At 50.2% G+C, this 23,296-nt stretch overlaps 10 protein-coding genes and 1 non-coding gene across 11 annotated transcripts; 4 read left to right on the top strand and 7 right to left on the bottom strand.

Annotated features, from left to right (window-relative positions):
• Positions 1-389: 389 nt before the first annotated feature.
• On the bottom strand, positions 390-1,071 carry Asppvi_010793 (GNAT family N-acetyltransferase; the record flags this gene model as incomplete). The annotated part of the gene is made up of 2 exons (XM_043306630.1): positions 390-864; positions 914-1,071. The coding sequence occupies 2 exons, from the start codon at positions 1,069-1,071 to the stop codon at positions 390-392; spliced, it is 633 nt and encodes a 210-aa protein (XP_043162565.1).
• Positions 1,072-1,853: 782 nt separating this feature from the next.
• Asppvi_010792 (putative MFS multidrug transporter) lies at positions 1,854-3,272 on the bottom strand (the record flags this gene model as incomplete). Its single annotated transcript, XM_043306629.1, has 4 exons — positions 1,854-2,410; positions 2,456-2,503; positions 2,552-2,891; positions 2,952-3,272. The coding sequence occupies 4 exons, from the start codon at positions 3,270-3,272 to the stop codon at positions 1,854-1,856; spliced, it is 1,266 nt and encodes a 421-aa protein (XP_043162564.1).
• An 831-nt stretch (positions 3,273-4,103) lies between these two features.
• On the bottom strand, positions 4,104-6,304 carry Asppvi_010791 (Zn(II)2Cys6 transcription factor; the record flags this gene model as incomplete). Its single annotated transcript, XM_043306628.1, has 6 exons — positions 4,104-4,621; positions 4,668-4,943; positions 4,992-5,108; positions 5,161-5,741; positions 5,790-6,059; positions 6,114-6,304. The coding sequence occupies 6 exons, from the start codon at positions 6,302-6,304 to the stop codon at positions 4,104-4,106; spliced, it is 1,953 nt and encodes a 650-aa protein (XP_043162563.1).
• A 693-nt stretch (positions 6,305-6,997) lies between these two features.
• On the top strand, positions 6,998-7,069 carry Asppvi_010790. Its single transcript has one exon. It is a non-coding gene; the product is annotated as a tRNA-Arg (tRNA).
• A 723-nt stretch (positions 7,070-7,792) lies between these two features.
• On the bottom strand, positions 7,793-9,256 carry Asppvi_010789 (uncharacterized protein; the record flags this gene model as incomplete). Its single annotated transcript, XM_043306627.1, has 7 exons — positions 7,793-8,183; positions 8,232-8,262; positions 8,313-8,380; positions 8,430-8,572; positions 8,629-8,853; positions 8,913-9,017; positions 9,071-9,256. The coding sequence occupies 7 exons, from the start codon at positions 9,254-9,256 to the stop codon at positions 7,793-7,795; spliced, it is 1,149 nt and encodes a 382-aa protein (XP_043162562.1).
• Positions 9,257-10,059: 803 nt separating this feature from the next.
• Positions 10,060-11,883, top strand: Asppvi_010788 (putative GABA permease; the record flags this gene model as incomplete). The annotated part of the gene is made up of 6 exons (XM_043306626.1): positions 10,060-10,179; positions 10,233-10,417; positions 10,477-10,559; positions 10,610-10,620; positions 10,670-11,039; positions 11,093-11,883. 6 exons carry the CDS (start codon positions 10,060-10,062, stop codon positions 11,881-11,883), a joined length of 1,560 nt encoding a protein of 519 aa, XP_043162561.1.
• Positions 11,884-12,013: 130 nt separating this feature from the next.
• On the bottom strand, positions 12,014-12,770 carry Asppvi_010787 (putative GPI anchored protein; the record flags this gene model as incomplete). Its single annotated transcript, XM_043306625.1, has 3 exons — positions 12,014-12,407; positions 12,459-12,595; positions 12,645-12,770. 3 exons carry the CDS (start codon positions 12,768-12,770, stop codon positions 12,014-12,016), a joined length of 657 nt encoding a protein of 218 aa, XP_043162560.1.
• Positions 12,771-13,016: 246 nt separating this feature from the next.
• Positions 13,017-14,258, bottom strand: Asppvi_010786 (uncharacterized protein; the record flags this gene model as incomplete). The annotated part of the gene is made up of 2 exons (XM_043306624.1): positions 13,017-14,110; positions 14,156-14,258. 2 exons carry the CDS (start codon positions 14,256-14,258, stop codon positions 13,017-13,019), a joined length of 1,197 nt encoding a protein of 398 aa, XP_043162559.1.
• A 491-nt stretch (positions 14,259-14,749) lies between these two features.
• Asppvi_010785 (MAPEG family protein) lies at positions 14,750-15,311 on the top strand (the record flags this gene model as incomplete). Its single annotated transcript, XM_043306623.1, has 3 exons — positions 14,750-14,871; positions 14,925-15,048; positions 15,102-15,311. 3 exons carry the CDS (start codon positions 14,750-14,752, stop codon positions 15,309-15,311), a joined length of 456 nt encoding a protein of 151 aa, XP_043162558.1.
• A 604-nt stretch (positions 15,312-15,915) lies between these two features.
• Positions 15,916-17,835, bottom strand: Asppvi_010784 (transcription factor domain-containing protein; the record flags this gene model as incomplete). Its single annotated transcript, XM_043306622.1, has 5 exons — positions 15,916-16,137; positions 16,198-16,677; positions 16,733-17,016; positions 17,069-17,667; positions 17,807-17,835. The coding sequence occupies 5 exons, from the start codon at positions 17,833-17,835 to the stop codon at positions 15,916-15,918; spliced, it is 1,614 nt and encodes a 537-aa protein (XP_043162557.1).
• Positions 17,836-18,374: 539 nt separating this feature from the next.
• Positions 18,375-22,682, top strand: Asppvi_010783 (ABC transporter ATP-binding protein; the record flags this gene model as incomplete). The annotated part of the gene is made up of 10 exons (XM_043306621.1): positions 18,375-18,503; positions 18,559-18,636; positions 18,698-18,813; positions 18,864-18,918; positions 18,968-19,569; positions 19,628-20,225; positions 20,271-20,835; positions 20,895-21,067; positions 21,115-21,644; positions 21,695-22,682. 10 exons carry the CDS (start codon positions 18,375-18,377, stop codon positions 22,680-22,682), a joined length of 3,834 nt encoding a protein of 1,277 aa, XP_043162556.1.
• Between the last annotated feature and the right edge of the window lie 614 nt (positions 22,683-23,296).

Below are 23,296 nucleotides of genomic sequence, written 5' to 3'. Positions count from 1 at the left end.
CGAGGGACTGAGCTCGAGATACAGCCATATAATGATGGAAAACATACCTGACGTGATGCACACCGCAAGGAGTTCATCTCTATCAATCATACACCCTACTGGAAGGGTGACACAGATGCTCCCTTCTCATAGATACTATTACTAGCAATCTATACACGACTTGATTTTGTGCGATTGGCGTGGGAAGTAGTCCCGGATTCTTCGCATATCTATGGCCTCTTGAATCTCTTTAAAAAATATTGTTGCTAGAATTTGCGACAGAGGTAAGTAGCCATCAGGATCAGCCTAGTGTCGCTAAACAGTACACTTGCATGGTTCTGACATTGGATTTAGTATCAGAAATCGAGTTACGGGATCTCAAGGACTTAGACATGATCAAATCGGCTCTATTAGATATGATCATCCACCGTTCCAGGTCGAGTAACCGCTCGCCGAGGACTCTCTAACTCCATAAATGCCACCGTGTCCCCCTCAAGCACGACCTCCTCGTAAGTCTTGAACCCATTTCGCTGCAAAACCTTCACACTCCCTTTATTAGCCAAATTGACCGCCGCAAACAATTTCTCCTCATGTCCCAGGCCATCGACTCGTGGCAGTTTCCACCATGCGTCGATCACTCCCCGTAAGGCTTCGCTGGCATATCCCTTGCCCCAGTACGAGGGATGCATGGCGTATCCCACCGATGGAGCAGGCGATAGAGAGTTAACACCGAGAGATCCAATGATACGATCAGGTTCCTCCATTGGAATAATGACAAAGAAGAATAACCGTCCAACGGCACCGGACGCGTCTGGATCTTTGAACACCTTTCTCCTCATCTGGGCTTTGCTTTCTTCGATTGTGGTATCTGCTACTCGGGGCCAACTGTGGAAAGTCAGCGTGAGGACGTCATCGCAGAATAGGTTTCACTCACAGCCAGTCCACGACATCCTGTCGGCTTCTGACACTGAAGATTCCCGCGGCGTCTTCGTCGTTGCCGATCCGCAGGGGCCGTAGGAGGAGTCGTTCGGTGAATATGGGTGGTACCTCCTCGGGAATAATTACTGCAACGGCTTGCTCGGGGTAAGACATCGGAAATGAGCCGGTGGACATTTGATGTGAGGGTAGGTTTATGTCTTTTGTCACTGGAATTGTGTTCTTCATATATACATGGGTTGTTGCCAAGTGAGTCATCCGCATTCTGATGTGAGACTATAGCTCGGGCCTTAGCACCTGGCGGCATCACATGGTCCGGTAACAGCCATCGCTCACTGAATTTATGCTCTATGCAAGTCAAAGTAAAGTTGATGTTGCTTTCAGAAGGACGGTTATTCTTTTTTTCAATGGAAAATTTCAAAATAGGCAGATGTTCCGTTCAAATCGACAAGCCACGACCCAACTGTGGTCGAGAGATAAGCTTAATATGTGGAACGCTGGCGGCAGCAACAAGCCATCTTATTCACTAGCTACATGGAATATATCCGTAGAGCCTGATTTGGCCAATCCGTATCGGTCTAGCGCATTGTATAGAGCAGCACCGACGTCGCAGGTTTTGAGCTTGACTGTATATGCGCGCCACGACAATAAAAGTCATCATGATTGGCCGACTTTGCACAGTGAGACACAGACATGAACTGGAGCAAACGAGGACTGAGGATTACCAAAAATTAGGTGCTCGGAGGGTGACCTGGTTTATGAATGTATTTCCCTTCATACTACACTCACTGGCATGGTGCTTCATGATATTGAGATTTTTGGAGTACACCGTTCGAGGCTTTCAAACATCATATTCTATAACCGAAAATTATACTAGACTTTTTAATGTCTAAGTTAGGTTCGTTTCATAAGTCATTATACCTCACCATTATCCCGCCTCAAACCCGTATTCCGCGCTCTGTATCTGAACCTTCCTTTGGCCATTCCTGCTTCATTAACTGCTGGCAGAATTCACTCCTCTCTCTTACCCACTCCCCCTTGTACAAGAGCACAAACGGAATGGGCACACACGCCAGACTCAAAAACCCGACCAGCGAGGTCGCCCAATTCACCCCCAACGTCCCGTACATCGGCTTAGCAGCCAGCGGCAGCAGTGCCCCAAGAACACTGCGCAGAATGACCGAGCTAGCTAGTGCACTGGCGGAATATATCTTGTAAGCATCGGTCACGTACGTCAAGAGCGACACGAAGATGGTCTGGTAGCCGAAACCAAACGCGAGTCCGGAGGCGATGGGAACTGCCCAGTGGACTTCTGCTCGGGAGGTCCAGGCGAGCCAGAACGAGCTGGCTGTGAGGAGGACGGCGCCGAGACAGGAGATAGGGAGTCGGTGGAGTTCTGCGCCGAAGCGCCATGGCTTGTTGCGTTTCTTGGCTTTGCCATAGGCCAGATCCCAGTAGAGGGCAGCGAGACTGGTGGAGGCTGCACCGACGCCGACTATCTCTATTAGCGTGGCTCAAAGTGAGGTAGCGACATACGTACCAGGGAGAAAAGCAAGAGAGGTCATCTGTACATCGAACCCGTAGACACCTGGCAAGTCAGCATACCCGTATTATAACCGGCGAAAGGGCAACAAACTTTCAAAAATTATTGGGTAAGCTTGAAAGTAGAAGAAGACAAGACCATAAGCCAGCGCGAGGTATATCGAAGTGAAGGTGATAATGGGTTCAAAGAGCAGCATAGCCAAGGGTCGCTTGACGATTTGAACGATGTTGACCGCGTCCTTCGCAACTGTATCCCCCATTCCAGTCGCATTGCGCCTCGATAGAACCGGCCCGAAGGTCTCGGGCACAAAGAGAAGGCAGATCCAGGCACAGCCCGCCAGTATCGAAGCAATCCAGAACGTCCATCTCCAGCCATAAGAGGGCGATACAAACCCCGATATTATTGGACCAAGAATGGGTCCGAAACTAGCTGACTAGATGCAAAGTCAGCCTCTACGCATTGATTAACCCCAATGAACCATCATAAGACATACCCCCATATAGAATGCCATCACTCTACCTCTTTCTCTGAGATCAAAGAACATATCCGCATACACACCACCCACAACCGTCTGAGGCGCAGAACCCATGGTTCCGCAGATAAACCGAAAGAAGAGCAGCGATCCCCAATTCGGACTCAAGGCACACGCCACAGTCGACAAAGTAAACACAGTCAAAGTAGGCAGCAGCACCAGCCGCCGTCCGACGATCTCGCTCAGGGGACTAAACGCAAGTGGCCCGACAATATACCCGATGAGAAACACTGAAGTCGGTAGATTACTTTGTGTGGCATCTTCCACATGAAACTCCCGCATGATGTAAGGGACCGCATTGCTCGGCAGCGAGCTCCCGATGCCAGAATTGATTACACTGAGAAAGGTTGCGACGACAATGGACAGCTTTTTATGTAATGGCCAGTCATTCGGGGATGTGAATTTGCTTTGACTCGAGCATGCTTGTCGAGATTCGGGTGTCCCTCGTATCTGTCAGCACTCGAGGATTGGATGGCTTGAAATACACGCGTGTCGTACCTAAGGAACACTCTGTCTGAGCCGGACTGGAACTTGATTTCTCTTCTGGCATAATGAATAGCCTCTGTGCATTCCAGGTGTTATATGCTTGAGCTCGGCAAACGCACAATTGCTCCCGATTTGGCGCCATTTTCGGAGTATTTATTTGGGAAGAATCGATCAACCTCTGGACAGCCTTACCGAAAAACTGAGTCATAGAAACGGAAAGATGTGTCCAGGCATTGCAGATGTAACTGTTTTCCTATTTCTGGACCAAGATATAGAAACCAATTCGCCAATCACAGTTCCCGCTCAGTCGTAAACTCCAGCACTAAATCCGGCGCCGGACCGGATCCGGCGGAGATGCAGAAACTTGCTCCGGCGCCGATCAGGAGCCGGTCCACAGCGACCGGCCCCGTTGTCTGGAGGAGTATTTGATGCCTGATCGAACATAAAAACTGCCTGTGACTGGATGGGATTGAGGGAATTGGGGAATGGCACATGATCTTCTGACTTGTTTGCTAGGCAGCTTGCTGATCTAGGACTGTCGATCACAGCTGATATGGCATCTTTTCACACTCATCACATTTCGACAACCGGCTCGGTCACAGATCGATGCTATGTTGTCCTTACTGTCTAGGATATGGAGGGCATTGAAGGCAAAAAGTCAAAGACATCCGACTGCCCCTCCTCGAACAGATCAAACGAGTCCGCAATAGAAGTCGACAGGGTCCAGTTGGGTATATTCATCTCCCCCAGAAGGCGTGGTAGTGCAGGATCCGAACGAGCTTCCGCATTTCGTCCCTCCTCTGACAGAGAGTCTCCGTGAGTCTGTGCATCCCTCTGCAGCGACTGCTCCTGACCTTGGTCATGCGGCACATCAAAAAGCTCAGAGTCAGACCTCGGATTGTCTGTACCCTGCCTTGGTTGCATCGAGGATCCTGCAGTAATTGACATTGCGGTCCCCTGATTGGTTGTGGAACTCCTTTCTGCAAAAAGCGCACTGGCATAGTTGGAGAATATGGACACGGTGCGATGGATATCCGGATAAGGGGGCAGCTTGAGAATCTCGCTCATTTGCTGCGCTCGTTGCAAGACCAAGCTTTGATCGATCAAAGCCGGATGCCACCGTGCCACTCGAACAGCGAATGTTGCTAGTCTGGTTAGCACCTGCCAATGAACAGAGGAGTGGGAACCTACTGATAAAGGCTATAGTGAGCGCAGCATACGTTGGAGCCCAGGTGAGCTGGCACCGGTAAGCAGTCTCATTGACTAACAATGCCATTTGGCCCATAATGATCTCGACCAGTGACTTCCAAAGTCCTAGCACGGCGTCTGACTCGGGATCTGGAAGAACTTCCGATGACGGCCGCTTCTGAATGCGAGCGATGGTGGCACAGAGGACATAGATCCGGGCATAATTCAGCATGTATTTCAAACTAGACCGCTGAAAAGCCCCAGCGTGGAAGCCATTTTCTACTTAGTCAGCGTCCCTCCCGTCCCGGCGAGCGTTCGCTTTCTTACGATCATGTATTCCGTCCCAAGTCTTCCACCACTCCTCTAACCGGCGCATGATTGCGGGCAATTCGGTGGACAGCAACTGCCCCGCGGTGGTACTGTCTATAGTTCGTCGTGCTCGAGCTGTGTTATATTAGCCGCAATGACCAATGGATGACAGGAAATATATCCCTACCTCGAAGTTGATGGATTTCAATGACGCTGACTGTACGCATATCGCTGGACAGTGAGAGAGGATAGTCGAGATACTTGCGGAGCTTAKCTACATCAAGCTCATTGACTCGCGATTTTCTGCCGGTCCCCGCAGCGATATCGAGCTCAGTAGTGTACGTGATTAGCCAAGTTCGTGTTTGCCAGACCAGGATGCGATCCTCCATTGTTGCTGACAGGTAACTTCGGGGAGTGTTTGTCTGCGCCAAAAGAGTATCTAGAGATTTCTCAAGCCCCGAATCCAGTGCTGTCCGGAGAATGAGAGCTGTCGAGAACCAAGATTTCTCGGAATAGGCAGCTAGAAGAATCATTCCTTGGACAGTCTCAAGCTTGGTTGGTCGTTCAAAGAAGCTGTCTTCGGCTAGCTTTTGCGCTTCATCTTGAAGGACCCGCTGCAAATGGTTGTTGCTGCGAAGCTCAGGAACGGCTCGACTAGCGAGGTAGATTATGACGGTGAAGCAGAACAATGACCGAGATCGGATGGAGTCATAGGTGTCCCTGACAGGGTCAAAGAGAGGCAGAAAATTCTTGCTTCCATTCATAAATCTGCTCGGCATTTAGTATCATCCTCTCGCTCAGGTGAACGTACCGTACCTCTCATAGATGCCGCGAGCTTGCTCCTCAGTGATGATTCCTCTTGCAATCACGTCTTTCGTTGGGTCGTCATTCTCGGATTCGCCGATGAATATTTGCTCATTTGGAGCTCCTAGATTGACCGACATGGAGTGCATTGCTGACTGAGGAGCCATCATATCCTGCGACGTAAAATGTTGGATTTCAAGGCTGGATTGGCCAGTTGACCCTCGGTTGTTGAAGCTCCCCACCGACGAGAGGCTGGAACTTGTTGGAGAAAGGGGGTTAAATCTGGATAGGAGTCAGTAGGTTTTATGATCGATGTCTTCGTGGTAGACCGAATACCGAGTTTGCTCTTTGTTCTGGTTTCTTCGCTCATTGCGCCTTCTGTCGATTGTGTCCACTACACAGTCATGGCCAGTGGCCTGACATCGGGAGCAAGGGATCTGATGACGCGCATCGCAGCGCATCTTTTGCTTTCGACACCGCCGACATGACTTGAAGAGACGGGTGGGAGTTCCCCTGGGCGATTCCATGATGAGGCCGGTTGTTCAGTCGCGTCTCAGAGGCAAACGCTAGTAGCTTAGAGCATTTATACACGGAAACATCAACTAGTCGCAATCTTGGGCGGTTGTGAAGTATATCGAACAAAAGTCACTTGCTATCTGAGCTGACTCAAATAAATATGTGGAGAGCGTTGTCACCGTCGGAGAAAGACCGAACATCCGAAATCTTCTGGTCTCATCCTATAAGAAGGGATCACGGTACCTAAGACTCCTGCCAGCGAATTTGTATAGTTCTGGGTAATAGAATACAGTTCCGAAACTCAGGAGAAGAGAAAGACATGTTGTTGTTGTTTAAAGTTGGGGATGGAAGAGCAAAGAGAGTGGAACAAGCCCGGTCACGTGATTATAGTCGTCGAGCGATCAGCCCATCACCAGCCCTCTGGTAGAAGAGGGAGAATATATGTTAAGCCAGTCCAGGTCCCCTCCATGTCCTTTATCTGAATAAGTTCCACCATTGATGAACCATCCAAGGTGATCCTGGGTCTCGGAAGCACACACTGAGTCACTCGTAAAATGAAACAAATTTGCGCAATTAAAGGTTCGGCAATGATTAACTGAGAGCAAAAGTAGAAATCAGTGTGGACTTGCAGGTGATGATACTCAAATTGAGTTGTATAGGATAGCCTTATGTAACAATAATTAATGCCTGCTAACATAACAACAGCCCTGCTGGCGCAATGGTAGCGCGTTAGACTTCTAATCTAAAGGTTGTGGGTTCGACCCCCACGTAGGGCTTTTCTTTTTCTTTCTCCGCCCCTCACGTCCACAGTTGCCCGCGTCCAGCCTTTTAATTCTACGTCTTTTTTTGGGCGACAACGATAATAAAGCACCATAGATTAGTCTGCATCAATTTTTTCCTCAGCAATGGACCGAGAACTCTATCTTTATTTATTTATATTTTTCTGACAGCCAAGTTGATGACGACTTCAACCTCGAGGGGTCAGTTATTCTCGCCAATGTTTATGTCAAGAACAACCGCTGCAATCATCACATAACCCATCTTTTCAAGTAACAAGGAATGATTTCCTCGCAATTGCATTTCTCATCGTTATTGATACAGTCTAGTATTCGAAGGGCGTTCACAGATGCTTCATAGGGGTTACTCCTGTCGGAGAAAGATTATGAGAGTCTGATGCTGGTCGCAAGAACTGCTGGGATCTGGATAACCCCTCGTCGCTATGCATTTCCTATCACATTGTCTGAAACAACCAAGAGACCTATTAACCGCGAAGGAACCGAGGACACGTGTGTCGAGACTCTATGATATCTACTACGGAATATATACACCATTGAGGACTAGCACGCGCGGCGCACGACCGTCGCTTATATAAATCCCTGCAATGATCCCTGCAAGCGCCATGCATGCCATATTAAAAACAGATTACAGCACCCAGACAGCGTGTTCTATTTACACCCAGCCGAGGCCTTGTAGTCTAAGCGGAAGTGGCATTATTGCTATCATTGATCCAACTCATGTTCCACATGAACGTGAATGTCCACTGTCTTGAGCACCCCATCCCTCCGTGATTCCATCGTCAATTGTTTCGTACTGGCGCCCGTCCCCTCACTATCATCGCTGGGGATTTGGCTTAATCGGCCCTCCCGAGAATCCGTACGCACGTTGGTGGTCACTACGGAGTCGCCGTTCCCGAAAGCAAACCCTGTATAAATGCTGCGGCGTTTCTCGGCGCTGAGCGGCGTCTTCTTGCTGTAGCTGCTTCCCTTCCGTCGCGTGGATAGTTCGACATTGTCTGGTAATCGGGTTGTGATGAGACCGGAGTGCAGCCCGGCGAAGATGTGGTAGAGAGTCGGTAGGCAGGCGACGATGAGGTTCGTATACATGTTTGCTCTGGAGGAGTTAAACGCGCGATCCCTTGGGTAACCTGGGAATTCTTACTGGGCAAAGGTTGATGGTATGACGATCGACCCTGCTTGCGTTAGACCTGCTTCTGTAGCGATGGAGCCGGAGCCAGCTTACATGTTGTATCAGATGAAGTCAAGGATTGTGGTAGTGTCGCCAGTTGCCCGATTGTAAGTAAGACAGCGCTGTGTCTCCATTAGCCCCCAATAACTGTCACGATGCAGGACGACCAACAGCGCTCTTGCGCAAAATGCGCACAGGATCTTTAATCTCTTCCCTTGAGTCATCTGGACCTTGTGCATCATGAAGAAGGGTAGGGTGAGGACGGCCACGTCGGTCAGGATGTTCATGACGGCGATTGGGTACATCAAGGCGCCCTGGCACGATTAGCCTAGATCTTTGATGTGGGTTGCCCATCAAAATTAGTAGATACCTTGGCCGTGCAACGATCCGGTCTATACAACCAAGAATCTGGCAGGGGACATTGAAAAGCGATTGCACACAGCGCAAAGACTGTCCAGACGCCGATCGCTCCTATTGTGGCAAGACATGCATTTTGCAAACCGCTTCGCGGGGTCAATATATGCACCAGGAGCGTCGTCGATAGTTTGGATAAGGCGACCGGGATAATCTGAAGCAGCTGAGCCGCGTAGTTGTACTGCTTACGAAACCGAAGATTAAATGGAGAGCAGTGGCACACCCCGGGCGTCGAAATACCTTGCTGTACTTTTCGAAAGAGTCCGCCGGCAGGGAGTCCTGCTTCCTTCCCAACCCGTATTTGACAGCATGCTGGAGTATGATTGTCTGGGTGATGGCAACAACCTGGAAGATTCGCAGTCAGTGTCGCTCTTAGCTTGGATTCTATCAATTCATACCGTTCCGACGTAAATTGGAGAACTGGTGGTCGTTCGCCGCCGCTTGAGATAGATCGACGAGCCTATTTTGGCCGCGATGAAGAAGGCCAGCACAATCAACAAGGAGACATTGACGAGAAGAAGGTATGCACCATGATCACTGTCTGTGATTGACGCAAACGGAGGAGTCCGAGACACGCCTTCCATCGTCAAACCCAGGCGAGCAGACCCTCATAGCTACACAACCGGGGGTGATGAGAAGCTCTCTTTATGATTCATTTATCCCATGGCGGCATCAAATTTTCCGAACAATTTAGGATCTTTTTGATCGAGTCACGATCCAGCAAGGGTACCCTGTTGCATCAAGCACAAGCGATGGGTGATTGGGTTGGGATCAATGCTTGCTAGGTTTCGTGGCGCACGAGCAGATGAGACATTGCGTCCTGCTTGAGTTGGCTAATAATCGGTGTTATTGCTCGTGTGCGCATGTCAGGAAATCGCTCATGTAAGTCTGGAGGCACATTGCCATCGCAGGTTGTTAGTGCCCTAAAGTTGCTCTAAAAGTGACCGGACCAACGCTAAAGTCGCTGGATTGGAGCTCCAGACCATTTATGTCGAGCTAATCGAACAAGGATCGGATGAGTCGCCCCGTCTAGATTGCCCCGGTTAATTTGAATTAATGCCCTTGTTTCTCCCAGAATGACTGTCCTCCAGAGGGGCAGTGCGTGGAAAATTGCCCCCCCATGTCTAGTACAGTGACTAGGGATTGACCACTCCTGACCAAGTGGAAGAAGAAGAATAGTAATAATATTAACTGATGTCGACTGTAGGCTGGTCCAGATTCCATATGATGCCCTTGTCCCCTTGGCTTTGGGCTAGCTGGTCAATATTTGTCTGACATGGTTTCTGTTATTTAAAACTTTTCTATACGCCCTTCTTCCGAACCCCTCCTCTCTCCTTAAGGTTGTGACTATCCTCTGCCTGGTTACTGCAAAACAGACTCTACCGAAATGGCGTTTGAGGAGGTCGAGTTAAAGGGTAATGTCCACGTTCAATCTGGCGCCCGATCCAATGGAGACAATGGCCTGCCAGCTGGGAGTAAAGAACTCCGGCAAAGAAACCAACTCGAGGTTTGCATATATAACCGGATCAATTGTGATCCTGGCTAATCATCCAACAATAGAGATACCTGAATTTCTTCTCGACTTTGGCCTTTTCAGCCACCTTGATGGCTTCATGGGAGACGGTGGGAGGAAGTCTGGCGGCCGGATTGCTGAATGGCGGACCAGCAGGAATCGTTTATGGCATGATATTTAGCACGATTGGCAGTGTAGCTGTTGCAGCATCACTCGCCGAACTTGCCTCTGTGTACGACGGCTTCCATCTGTTCTCGAATGCCACGCTGACCAGATTGAATCACTATACAGGAATCCGACAGCAGGTGCTCAATATCATTGGACCTATAATCTGAGTCCCAAAAGCCACAGACTCTTTCTCAGTTTCTTTCAGGGTATGTCTCTATATTGCAGTCAGAATATGGATCGAGCTGACAACATTCAGGATGGGTCACGGTATGGAACCTGGTTGGCTCGTTCGACTACATCTTGCTAATGTGAGCAGGTCTTCTCCTGGTGCTCCCTGGTCTGCCTGGCGCCCTTCCTCATTGGGAACCAGATTCTGGGACTGGTTACGTTCAACCGCGAAAGCTATCACATCGAGAGATATCAGGGCACGCTTTTGACGTGGGCAGTCTTGATCATCCCGATAATCATCAACATCTATGCCCGGCGGGTCCTGGCGGTTATCGAGGTTGCAGCTGGAATCATGCACATCGTCTTCCTGCCCGTGACCATCGCAGTTCTCGTCGCTCTTGCCTCCCGCAATCCCAATGAATTTGTTTGGAATACCTTTGTCAGCGGAATCAGCGGCTGGTCGAGCCCGGGCGTAGCGTGGGCTGTAGGCCTTCTGGGCGTGGTGACGCCCCTGGGTGGTCAGCAGCTCCGAGATAATGTTCGAGAGGTATAGACCGCTGACAATCTATAGGCGTGGACGGCGTCATCCACATGGCCGAGGAGGTGAAGATGGCCTCCAAGACCGTACCACGATCCATGATCTGGGGAACTCTCACAAACGGCATCATGGCGTTTGGATACGCCATCGCCGTTCTCTACTGCATGGGAGATTACATGGAGGCACTGACCTCGCCGACGGGATACCCGATCATTACGATCGTCTACCAGGCTACCGGGTCCAAGACTGCCGTCAATGTCCTCATGGCCATGGGTCTTCTTCCCGGCTGGATTGCGCTGTTCAACGGACTGGCGTCCGTCACCCGCCTGACATGGGCTTTCGCTCGTGACAACGGTCTTCCATTCTCCGACATTTTCGTCCACATCGACCGGAAGCACAAGATCCCCATCCGAGCCCTGTTCCTCGTCGCCACCGTCGTCGTCCTCCTGTCTTTGATCCAGATCGGATCCACCGCGGCGTTCAACGCGATTCTTTCCATCAGCACCCTCGGCCTGTACGTCTCGTACCTCATCCCCCTGATCCTGCTGGTAATCAAGCGCTTCCGCGAGCCCCAGGACATCCCCCCCGGTGTCTTCAATATGGGCCGCTGGGGCCTTCCCGTGAACATCTTTGCGATTGCCTTTGCAATCTACGTGTCCATCTTCCTACCCTTCCCGGCTCAGGTCCCCGTTACCCGCGAGAATATGAACTATGCCGGGCCCGTCCTGGGGGCGGTCATGATCTTCGCTTGTGTGGACTGGGTGGTGCGCGGACGGAAGAAGTGGCAGGGTCCGACTATTGTCACTCACGAGGACCGACGTTAGTTTCTATGAGAATCTGGCATAGCTATGGCAGAGAGATACAACGGTAATGCACAGTAATTTCTTGATATCTCCTAAGAAGTTCATTCCAGCTTAAATCTGCATGCGTATCMAAGTGTGCTACAACAGGGAATTACAGAGCAAAAACACCCAAAGCCACCGCAGCAGCTCCAAAAAGCCCACCAGCAGCGCCAGTGACACGCGGCATTCCGCCGGTACTCACAGCCGACGAGCTCGAGCCCGAAGCACCCGACGAAGCCGCCGACGAAGGCTTGCTCGCATCCTTCGACGCAGTAGACTTTCCAGAGGCCGAGGCAGTCGCAGCCGTAGTAGCGGTAGCACTAGCCGTGGTAGGCGTCGCACCCGCACCCGCAGCCGACCCAGCCGTAATAGTCACCGCCATGAGAGGCAAATCGTTGGAAAAGGTCGAGGAACTGACACCGGGGAAATTCGCCCCCGTGCCGCTGGCCGTCTCGGTACACACGGCGGTGGTGGTCCCGCCAACAGAGCAGCTCACGGTCCAATGGCTACTGCACATTAGGTACCTGCTTCACTGGGTCAAGGTCGAGGTCACTTACAAATTCTCCTCCGGCTCATCGATCTTCAGCACCGTGGTCGTGGGGCCGGCGACAACGGTCAGGCCGGGGCCCATGCCGCAGTTGGAGCTATCTGTGCCTGGGGGGCAATTGATGCTGTATGTTGTTGCGGTGGCGTCCTAATAGGTGAGATGTGTTTTGAGATCAGGAATTGACATGAGTGCTTACACTGCCGACGATGGAAGCGACAAGAGGCTGTGGGTCTGCGCCGTAGATCAACATGGAGGTGACGGTGTTCTGGGCTGAGACTAGGCCGGCAGCAGCCAGGCTGAGGAGAAGTGGAGATGCAACCATTATGTTTGATGCGGTAAAGACAGACTTGATCAAATGAGATGCAAAAGAAGGATAAAAGAAGGTATGATTTCTGATCAGATCCAGGGGCTTCTGACCGAAGAGGAAAACCTTACTTCGGATTTATGAAGACTTTCATAAAGTCAGATTAGTCATAACGATACAGACTTTATGCACTGCACAAAACCATTGGATGGATTTCCAGAGTTTAGATATAAAGAGCTAAAGTACGTAAAATAACAGACATACCTACTCCATTCTCATCATCAATTGGTTCTCCCCCCTCTGCATCCTCACACAATTACTGCGCTCCACAATCTCCCCATCAAAAGCCCACCACCACCGCTCGAAAACCACCTGTCCGACCTCCCAGGCCTCAGGTGCGAATGGATCCCCTCCGCGTACTTTGATACCCTCTCCTTTGACGTCTTCCATGTCATAGACAAACCGAAGAAGACCAATGGGGTCCTGCGCAGACTTTGGACGCATCTCCGGCGGTAGATGGAACACCTGGATGAGTTTATCCCGGGTACTCGGCCAGGGAAGGAGATCCAGGATGGGATGATGAGGGATGAACCGCTGAGAGATGGTCGGTTGAAGATGACGGGGAAGTTCAATGACATCGTCGGCTCCGTCGGGGCCGAATGCTGTTGAAAATGGCGATGAGGCGCCAGATGTGAGAGACGGTGGCGAGGAGATCGCCTGGCTCTCGGGTCCTTGGTAGAATGGGCTCGTGGCCGTGAGGTCCCACAGTATGCCGGCAATATTCAACCGCTGAGCTACCTTCATTGCGGCATTGAGAAGTGTGAGAGAGGGGATCTCCAACAGATGATCATCTGGGAAGGAGAAGGTCGCGGACTGGTATGTTTGCAGCCGGTCCGAGAGACTGTAATCACCCCCAGGGTTGTTGGTGCTCTGAGTGGACTGAAATGAGGGGAGCAGATCCGGGAAGAAAGCTGCTGGTGGAAAACAGGAGAATGGATCCTCTACAGTAGACAGCGGCATTGTGGGCATCTCCTGAGCAGGTAGTAAAGAAAATAGTGGAGATTGCGGGAAGGAGAGGAATTGGCTTGGAGAAAGTTCATCTGGAATAAGGTCCATGCTTTGATCGCTGAGTTCGGGCATAATTTGCGAGGGGACGGCCCAAGGACCTTCGGCGTTACATGAGATATCCTCCACTGCGTGTGAGACACTGACTTCAGTGGAGTCCAAAGTCGCTCTTGGTTCAACATCTGCTTTCGAAGGCAGCGAAGCGTCCCCGACTTGGGGCTGCCCGTCCTCAGATCCAGAGCGACTCTCCGCTCGAGCCTGCAGAGCCTGCCATTGCTGTCTCTTTCTCTCGCCTGCAGGAGTCAGCAGCAGCTCAGAAATAGGGTCCCACTACACACGGTATCTTCTTTGAGCTAGCACGCCCAGGACTCGTTTTCGCTCCGCCGGGTCCTCAGCGATGTCCGGTACGGCAGGAACATCTCGCTTACGCTTATTTGGCATTTTATCGGCCAATCAAGTGGGTTATTTCTCAGAGAAAAGTAGATTGGAGTTGTGACAAATGTGAGAGAAGAAGGTTGCGAGATGAGGCCAACCTAGGACACGAAGAACAAGCGGGGAATCATAACGTTATGGTTATGGACACGCACTTGGTGGCGATATTCCAGTTGATGATGCGGCGGAATGCTGGTAGAATGCGTGGCGATAGTTACGAACACGAGAATCATCTAGCGCCCTGGCCGTGATTGGACGATGCAATGGGAATGTACAGACTCCTCGTATTCGCGGCTTGTTCATATTAAGCAGGCTAAGCTGCATGTTATGTTCAAGACCAACGTTATGTTGGACCTCATGAGGGTATAGTCTGGAGAAATGGCTATATAAGGCCAATGAATCCGAGATGTAGGGGCATCAGAACATCATCATCAATCTCATTCTTTCATCGTGAAAAATAAAACAATCAGTATACTGAGTTCTTCAAGACACAATTCTCAATGTCTCAAAACAATTACTCCATCCATTCGATTGCCGCGGCATACGCCGTTGGTCTGTTCCCTCATGGCTATTACTATGTCAAGATGATGGCCAATGCCAAGGAACACGCCACAAACATTGTGTATGCTTGCGCAACTCTGTCAAAACCGCATGACAGCTAATAAAAGGATACAGACCGCGCGAGAACCTGTCCAATCTCAAAGGCCGTCTGCCAGCCCAGATCTGGCAGCAACTCGCCAAAGCCCGAGGCGCGCACCTTAATGCGATGGAAGGATTGCCTCTTTTCGCTGCTGCAATGGTAAGGCAGACATTCTCAAAAAACAGCATTAAACTAACGCATATGTTACACAGCTCGCTGGAAATCTGGCCAACCTTCCCTCGAGCGACCTGAACACGCTTTCATTGGAGTACATCGGCGCCCGACTCTTGTATACGGCCTTGTACATGGGGGCCAAGTCTGAGGCTATCAGCTATTTGCGTACGGGTGTGTGGGCTTGGAGCGTCTCGATCCCGATTTGGGGATTGATCCAGGCTGGACGGGCTCTGAACAATGCTGAGTGAGGATGGGATGCTATCTGATGTGACAGTAGTTGCCTCGGCGTTTTTCAGAAAGGAGATATGTCAATTGTTGAATAATATGTTTAGAAGAAAGCAGTCGAAAGGAGTCTTTGAGGCTGACAAAGTCACCCCATACCCCGAGTACCATTGGCGAACGGTAGTCCTAACTCTGGATAATGCGTCTATTCATCCTCGTAGGAGATAGAGAAAGTAGGTCCTACCGGAGAAGTTAGTGTACTCATCAGACTTAACATGTTTGCCGAGTCGCAAGGATTGTTCTACATACCGGCTACCTTATATTATGAACAACCCCAGCAATCAAGGTGCATTCCACTGTTAGCGCCTCACATGCACTCGTTCACAAGCAGCAGCCATTGATCTTGTCACAAGGGTAATCGGTCCCAGCTCCGGTCGATTCTCCGCTGCCTCTACAGCAAACTCGTTGACCCATCCCACTAAGCCGAGACTTTCTTCATTATTTCCCGGCTCTTGGCAATCGATTACGTCCATACATAAAAGGAAGAAAAATATGAATTGGTTGAGTAACAGAACACTGCAGGATATGGTTGTAAGCAGACAAACCCAGATATGCTAGGTCATAGGTGACCTACCTGATACCCCAGAAAGACTGCACCATCGAACCCATAAGAGATTGAAACACTTTCAAAGACTTTCTGGCGAGGTCTACCGTGTGTCGTGGCAAGTGGTAACTGTCCCGGTTGCATTTCTTGGCCTGGGAGAGGACGACAATGAGCTTGTAGCTTGTGAATAGAATGTCTGCAAAGAACCACGTGTTGATGAGAGTTTCGGTTGTGCTTATGAGCTCCTCCTGTACTGCGTAAGCCGAAATGGACTACATCTGCAGTACAGAACAGACATGGTGGCTTACAACGTTCCAGTCGGACAAGATTGCTTCCACTTCGACGATACGATCGTCCAGCCAACTATCGTATGTAGCTGCATTCTGATTGGACTCGGCATTCACCCAGTCCAAGTATTTCAGGCCAACTAATGTGAGACGCATCGATGCCAGGAAGTGTATCTGAATAAAATGCGTCGACGCATCATCAACGCCAGTGATCGAGGGGTCAGGGAGATTAACCGCCCATGACCCTTCAGGGAGCAGCGCTGGCTTACCGAACGAGAGACGAAAAAGGCAGTCGGTCCGCAGAAGGTGCCAAAATTCGAATCGCATTCGATTTTGCTCTACCTCGTTCCTATGCTCAGACTGCGCGGGACAGATATGGCCCTCAGGCCCTTTAGGGTTCCCGTCGATGGAGAAATACCCAAGAACTCTTGCAATGCTGCAGGCATGACCAAAGATCTTCCATGAGAGCTCACTATTGCAGCCTTCCATCGTCATCGATATCTGTTAAAAATCATCAGCACGTGATCTCACAAGAACGTTTGAAGCTCATAAGCACCATCAGAAAAGCGGCAAATAAGTCGTCCGGTGTATTCTTGAGTTGGTCCAACCAGGTGTCTACGAGTTTGATGCTTGTGCGGTAAAGGGACTTTACGATGCCACCCTTTTGCACAGTGTTATCCGGATCCATCAAAACCCCCTGAAGCAGCACACTGTAATAAATGAGCCTTGACGTAGCATCCAAGTGGACGTGACGTATCTCCAACAAGTCAGGAACGCTTAAGAGAAAGCTTCTCTCCAAAGGAATTCGAAACCCCTCAAACTGATACGAGTCATAGTACACTGCAGGATCGATTAGAGGAGGAGCGTCAATTGATAGCTGATGGTAACGCACAATTTACCCATTTTTTTGCCTGTTCCTTTGGAATTTGCGGAGGAACCGAGACGTCTCTTTCTTGTTTGTCCTCTAGGCTCGAGATCTCCGACATTGCAGCCTCTATCGCCTTAATGCAAGCCTCGTTTTTGTAAACCCGGGATTGAACATGTTGTAGGAGACAGAAAACGTTTGATGTAAGCAGTGACTTGTCTTTGTCGTCCTTTATACAATTCAACATGCTATGCACAACGTCCTGCGTGTTGGGGATAAGAGATTGGCCTTCGTTTGTCAGGTCAGGGCCTGTCGACGACCTTGAGTCATTCATGTCCGAGTCGGCCGAGGACACAGACATTGAACGAGACACATCTCTAGTGTCTGCATCTTCGCCAATCTTGCAATGATTCTCCAAACGTTCTAGACGCCTGAGTATTTCCCGAAGGCTCTGTTTGTTATGGAGACCACTGCTACATGTGAGATACGTGGTGTAAACACTTTGGATATACGGAGTATAGGACCAACCGTCTATTTTTGGAGCGAGCTTTTCGCGGCAAATATATGCATTGCGCACCGACAGCTTCGCATCGGTCGCATCGAGGCTCGAGTCTATTGCATCCGATCTAACTGCAGGTCAATATGAGTTCTGCACGGGGATAATTGAGATCAACAATTCGAGACCTTCTTGGCTTGACAACGAGTGCACTAAAACAATCACTTAGCCCTAATAAATCTAGTTGGAATCAAGAATTACATACTGACATGCGCTTGGGCGGGTTCTGGGAGGTCATTGCTGATCCAGACCATCAGGAGGATGAAGGAGGTAAGAAAGATCAACGGGGAATTTGCAGAGTCCGAAGTCCCGGACGCATATGATCTTAGTGCTGACCGTTTTTCCGCTCTAGGTAAAAGCCTCCACCTCGTCTAATATCGATAAGCGAGCAATCTTTTCCGTCCAGTGCCTCAGGGGCTCGGATTTCCAGAAATCCCCGAAGGTCCGGCCATGTACGGAGTAGAGCGTCCTTTTAAGCTCATTATTTTTATTACTAGCCCCACTTCGACGCCATGACTCTGTCCTATAGTGGATCTATTGTGCCTATCCTGCAGTTAACCATGCTAACAGAGGGCATATTTCTTCACGACCCCTCGCCCCTCCACATATAATGTTGATGCTGCCTAAAACGCCAAGTCTTTCCCTTTGAGGTAACTCGTATTCAACTGCTTTCGATTTGCTCACGACATATCTATTTAATGGAATTCTCATCCTCTGTCCTGTTCATCTCTTGAAAGGTGGTTTCTTGTCCGCGAGCCATTCCCAGCGTACTTAACAATGGGTAGCTCCGAAGATAGCCCTGCAGCAAATGCGACCAAGAAACAAGCAGTGCTGGAAGAACCGGAAAAGAGCGAAGGGAAAAATGATGCAAAGCCCGCGCAGTCTGCCTCGCTGGGAAACTATTTTGTACCTATGATGTTTCTCCCCAGGGTTCCTTGCTATGCCACTGACAAGACTACAGAGAGCCCTTTCCTACGCGACGGGGAAGGATCGCTTGGTATTAGCCGTGGCATTGATATCTGCTATTGCGTCCGGTGTGGTATGTTACTTTAGAGCTGCATTGAAAAAGACAAAGCTTTTTAACTCTCATCTTCAACCAGCCCTTACCCTTGATGAACATCGTGTTTGGGAATCTTGTTGGTGAATTCAATGGATACTTCATGCCGGGCACAAATGTCACCGAGGCGCAATTCAAATCGTCTGTCAATAAACTGAGGTAGGGGATCAAAATACAACTTCTTGTTGCATGCGCTGACTTTAGAACAGTCTGTACATCGTGTACCTGTTCATAGCGAAATTCTGCCTGACGTACTTCTCCATGGTAGGTGGAAACTGGACAGAGAACGGTGAATATATTCTCACCATTGCAGTTCTGCTTTCGCGTCACTGGTCTCCGAGTATCGGCTGTTATCCGACTGCAATACGTCCAGGCCCTCTTCTCCCAGCCGATCAGTAAGGTGGACCAAGTTTCCGTGGGCACAGTGACGAATACAATCACGTCACTGTCCAATACAATTCAGCAGAGCATATCGGACAAGCTAGCCATTCTTTTTCAGTCCGTCGCCCTGTTATTCGCGGCATTCATTATCGCCTTCAAGTACTCGTGGGCCTTGACTCTGGTCACAAGTTCTGCGCTTCTTTTCGTTGTCGTCAGCTGCAGTGTGACTCTACCGCTTATGACGAAGATTCAGCAGAGGATTGACAAGGCAGATGAGAAGCATTCTTCCATAGCGGCCGAGGTATTTGGGTCCATTCGGACCGTGGTTTCCCTGGGTGCGCAGGAAAGTCTCTCCAAAAGATATGCCACCTGGATCGAAGAAGCACGGAAACGTGGACAGGGCTTGTCTTTTATCCTAGGCATCCACTTTGCTATGGTGTTCTTCGCTCTATACGCTAGCTTTTCCCTCGCCTTCTGGTTTGGTTTAAAGTTATACCGGGAGGGACATATCAAGGAGATCAACACAGTCATCACGTAGGTCGATCCTCACGCTCCGATTCCTCAGCCTGATCACCTTCTAATAAATCGACAGGGTGTTCTTTTCGGTCATGATTGTGGTGAGTGTATTAGGCAATATCGCATCACCACTGATTATCGTGGCCAAAGCCGCCAGCGCTGCGGGTTCATTCTTCGAGTTGATCGATTCCGAAAAAGTGGAGGCCGGGGGCCTTCGCGAACCCGAGGCCTCAGCCCACGTTGATATAATCTTTCGAGACGTGCGCTTCACGTACCCAACTCGGCCGGACGTCCCTGTTCTCAAGGGACTAGACCTTCGGTTTCAAAATGGAAAAACGACCGCATTAGTTGGCCCCTCTGGCTCGGGGAAAAGTACGATCGTTGCGCTGATAGAACGATGGTATCAGTTGACGATGAGTCCAGAAGACTGCAACCAAGGAAGTATCCATGCGGGGCCGCATGATATCAACAAATTGGACCTGAAGTGGTGGAGATCACAGATCGGACTCGTCCAGCAGGAGCCTTTCCTTTTCAATGATACTATCTTCAACAATGTTGCCTTTGGCCTTATCGGAACAAAGTGGGAAAAAGAGCCTGACAGTGTGAAGAGAGAACTAATCGAGAAGGCCTGTAGAGAGGCCTTTGCTGAGGAGTTCATCCAGCGTTTACCAGAAGTATGTCAGTCTCTTGGAATAACCAGGCATATCTGACTGTGACAGGGCTATGCAACCATCGTGGGGCAGAGCGGTATCAAATTGAGTGGGGGGCAACGACAGCGCCTTGCCATCGCGCGGAGCATCGTGAAAGAACCCAAAGTCTTGATATTAGACGAGGCGACGAGTGCTATCGACGTTCGCGGCGAGAAGATTGTACAAGCGGCCCTGGATAGGGTTTCCAGAAACCGCACAACCATCATGATTGCACATCGGCTCTCCACCGTTCGACGAGCAGATCATATAGTTGTTATGAAAGGAGGTGTGAACATCGAGGAGGGAACACACGATGAGCTCCTCCAGCGAGAGGGGGGAGTATACCGCGACCTTGTCAACGCCCAGAGGCTTGAACTATTGGCAGAAGACGACAGTCACACAGGCAACGCGATGCTGGAATTACAAGAAGAGGCCAAGTCTCCCACCATGTCTGTTCAAGAGAATGTGAACGATAAAGAGAACGCCCGAGACAAAAGCCGAGGGTTTATTTGGACTATTGGGCTGATGTTATATGAGCAACGTGCGCGTTGGCCGTTCTACCTGGCGGTCCTCATCAGCACAGCTGGGGCTGGAAGTAAGTGCAATCCTGAACACAGTATGGGCTGCCAGCTAATGGAGTCTTTCGAAAAATAGCGGCCTTTCCACTTCAGAGCTGGTTATTCGCGAAGCTCATCCACGTGTTTCAGCTTACGGGTCAGCAGCTGGTTGATGCCGCCAATTTTTGGGCCTTGATGTTCTTTTTGCTCGCGCTCGGCGTTGGGGTTCTTTACTCTACTGTGGGATTCACTGCCAATTCTCTCTCGGTGGTAGGTATATATGTTCCATTTATGCTGCTCACGCTAATTCAACATAGAGGATATCCGAAGCTTGCCGAAAGGAATATTTTCAAAACATCCTAGCGAAGCCCATACCCTTTCATGATTTAAGCGAAAACGCTTCTGGCTCCATTGTTTCCCGACTGGCCACCGATCCTAAGCAGGTTCAAGAGCTCATCGGTCTCAACGGTGCATTCCCTCTCATTTCAACGTTTAGCATAATTGGTTGCATTGCGATTGCCTTTTCCTTTGGATGGAAGCTGAGTCTGGTGACGGTCTTCGCGGCTTTACCCTGCACATTTCTGGCTGCCTTTATGCGCATCAGATATGAACTGCAGTTCGAGGCCATGAACGCCGAGGTTTATGCGGGAAGCTCGCAATTTGCAGCGGAAGCCATTGATGCGTTTCGGACAGTTTCATCGTTAACGATGGAGGACGCCATCCTCGATCGATACACCAAGCTCTTGCGGGAACAACAGAAGAAGGCTTTCCGGAAGGCGAGATACGCAACTCTGATTTTCGCTTTCTCCGATAGCGTGGAGCTGTGTGCGATGGCACTCACTTTCTGGTTCGTATCACTGCCTGATTACTATAATAGAAGGTTGCTAATGGCTACAGGTACGGTGGCCAGCTTCTCGCCTCCAGGGAATACCAACCGACCTCATTCTTCGTTATATTCATGGCGATCATCCAGGGCGGACAGTCAGCCGGCCAGTTTTTCAGTTTCGGATCCAACTTTGCCCAGGCCGCTGCGTCCGCGAACAGGATATTGAACTCGCGCCCGCAAACAGGTGAACTCAGTGTTGCCAGCATCGAAAAGAAAGAACTCGTGCGTAGCGATGACCGGACCGGGGCTAGTGTTGAGTTCCGTGACGTTGCCTTCAAATACGCTTCACAGGATGTCCCTCTTTTCACCGGACTTAATGTCAGTATCCAGAGCGGACAGTTTGTCGCCTTTGTCGGACCATCCGGCTGTGGGAAAACTACTGTGATCTCACTACTCGAGAGATTCTACAGTCCTTCGCAGGGCGTGATCCTTTTCAACGGCGAAGACATCCGTACCCTTGAAATGACATCCTACCGCAGGGCACTATCGCTAGTCGCTCAAGAACCGCGGCTCTTCGAAGGCAGTATCCGCGAGAACATCACCCTCGGTCTCGACCAGTCCGAGTTCACTGAGGAGGAATTGATCCAAGCCTGCAAAGACGCAGAGATCCATGATTTCATCACATCGCTTCCAGAAGGCTACGCCACCGAGCTCGGGATCAAAGCACAGACATCGCTCAGCGGTGGGCAGCGCCAAAGAGTCTGTATTGCGCGTGCCTTGCTCAGGAAGCCATCGCTCCTGCTTCTGGACGAGGCAACCTCGAGTCTGGACTCGCAGTCAGAAAAGGTGGTGCAGGGTGCTATGGAACGCCTGGCTCGGAAGAGGAGCCTGACGATCGTTGCGGTTGCTCATCGACTGGCGACTATCCAGAAGGCGGATACCATCTTTGTTTTTGGGGCAAGCCATGCTGGCCAAGCGTCGCGGATCATTGAACAGGGGACGCATCAGGAACTGCTTCGGGCTAAAGGGACGTATTGGCAAATGGTAAGTAGCCTTTGATTTTTGACAGAAAGTCTCACTAACAGTGGTATTCGTAGTGTCAGGAGCATGCGCTTGACAGGTGATACCATCCACACACGACTGCATACTGCTCTTAGCAGTCGTTTAGGGATGACCAGCTAGCTTTGCTCCATTGGTGGGAGCATTTTATTGTAATATAGATCACCCCTCAATTCCAAATATCAAGTCGTCCACTCTGATTATACTCCCTCAGACCTCTGACCCTCTCTCTGTACTACCTTATGTCAATCCTGCCACTTGGATTCCGCCAACCTCGTGACCGGTCATCAAACTGATCATTCATACTTATCCTCCCTTCACCCACTGTCCCATTGTTCCACACCACTCTCGCCAAACGGTGCTCGGACTCGGGAGAAGTTCAAAATCTCCCAAACAGGGAATTGATATTGTCGCTGATCAGCCGATGTAAAATGGAAGCCGACGACCCCACATGTCGCCTTAGCCCATACAAAGACCCCTGCTCACCCCAGTAATGGATATTTTCGCCTTATTTTGCCCTTAGCCTCGAAAACTGTTCTATTATGGCTCCGGAATCACCATCACAAGGTCCAATCCCATCTGGACGAATTACACTTGACTGGAATAAGGACTAG

This window comes from Aspergillus pseudoviridinutans (genome assembly GCF_018340605.1).
Source record: "Aspergillus pseudoviridinutans IFM 55266 DNA, scaffold_8, whole genome shotgun sequence".
Classification (NCBI taxonomy): Eukaryota; Fungi; Ascomycota; class Eurotiomycetes; order Eurotiales; family Aspergillaceae; genus Aspergillus; species Aspergillus pseudoviridinutans.
This window is presented reverse-complemented; position numbering and strand designations above follow the sequence as displayed.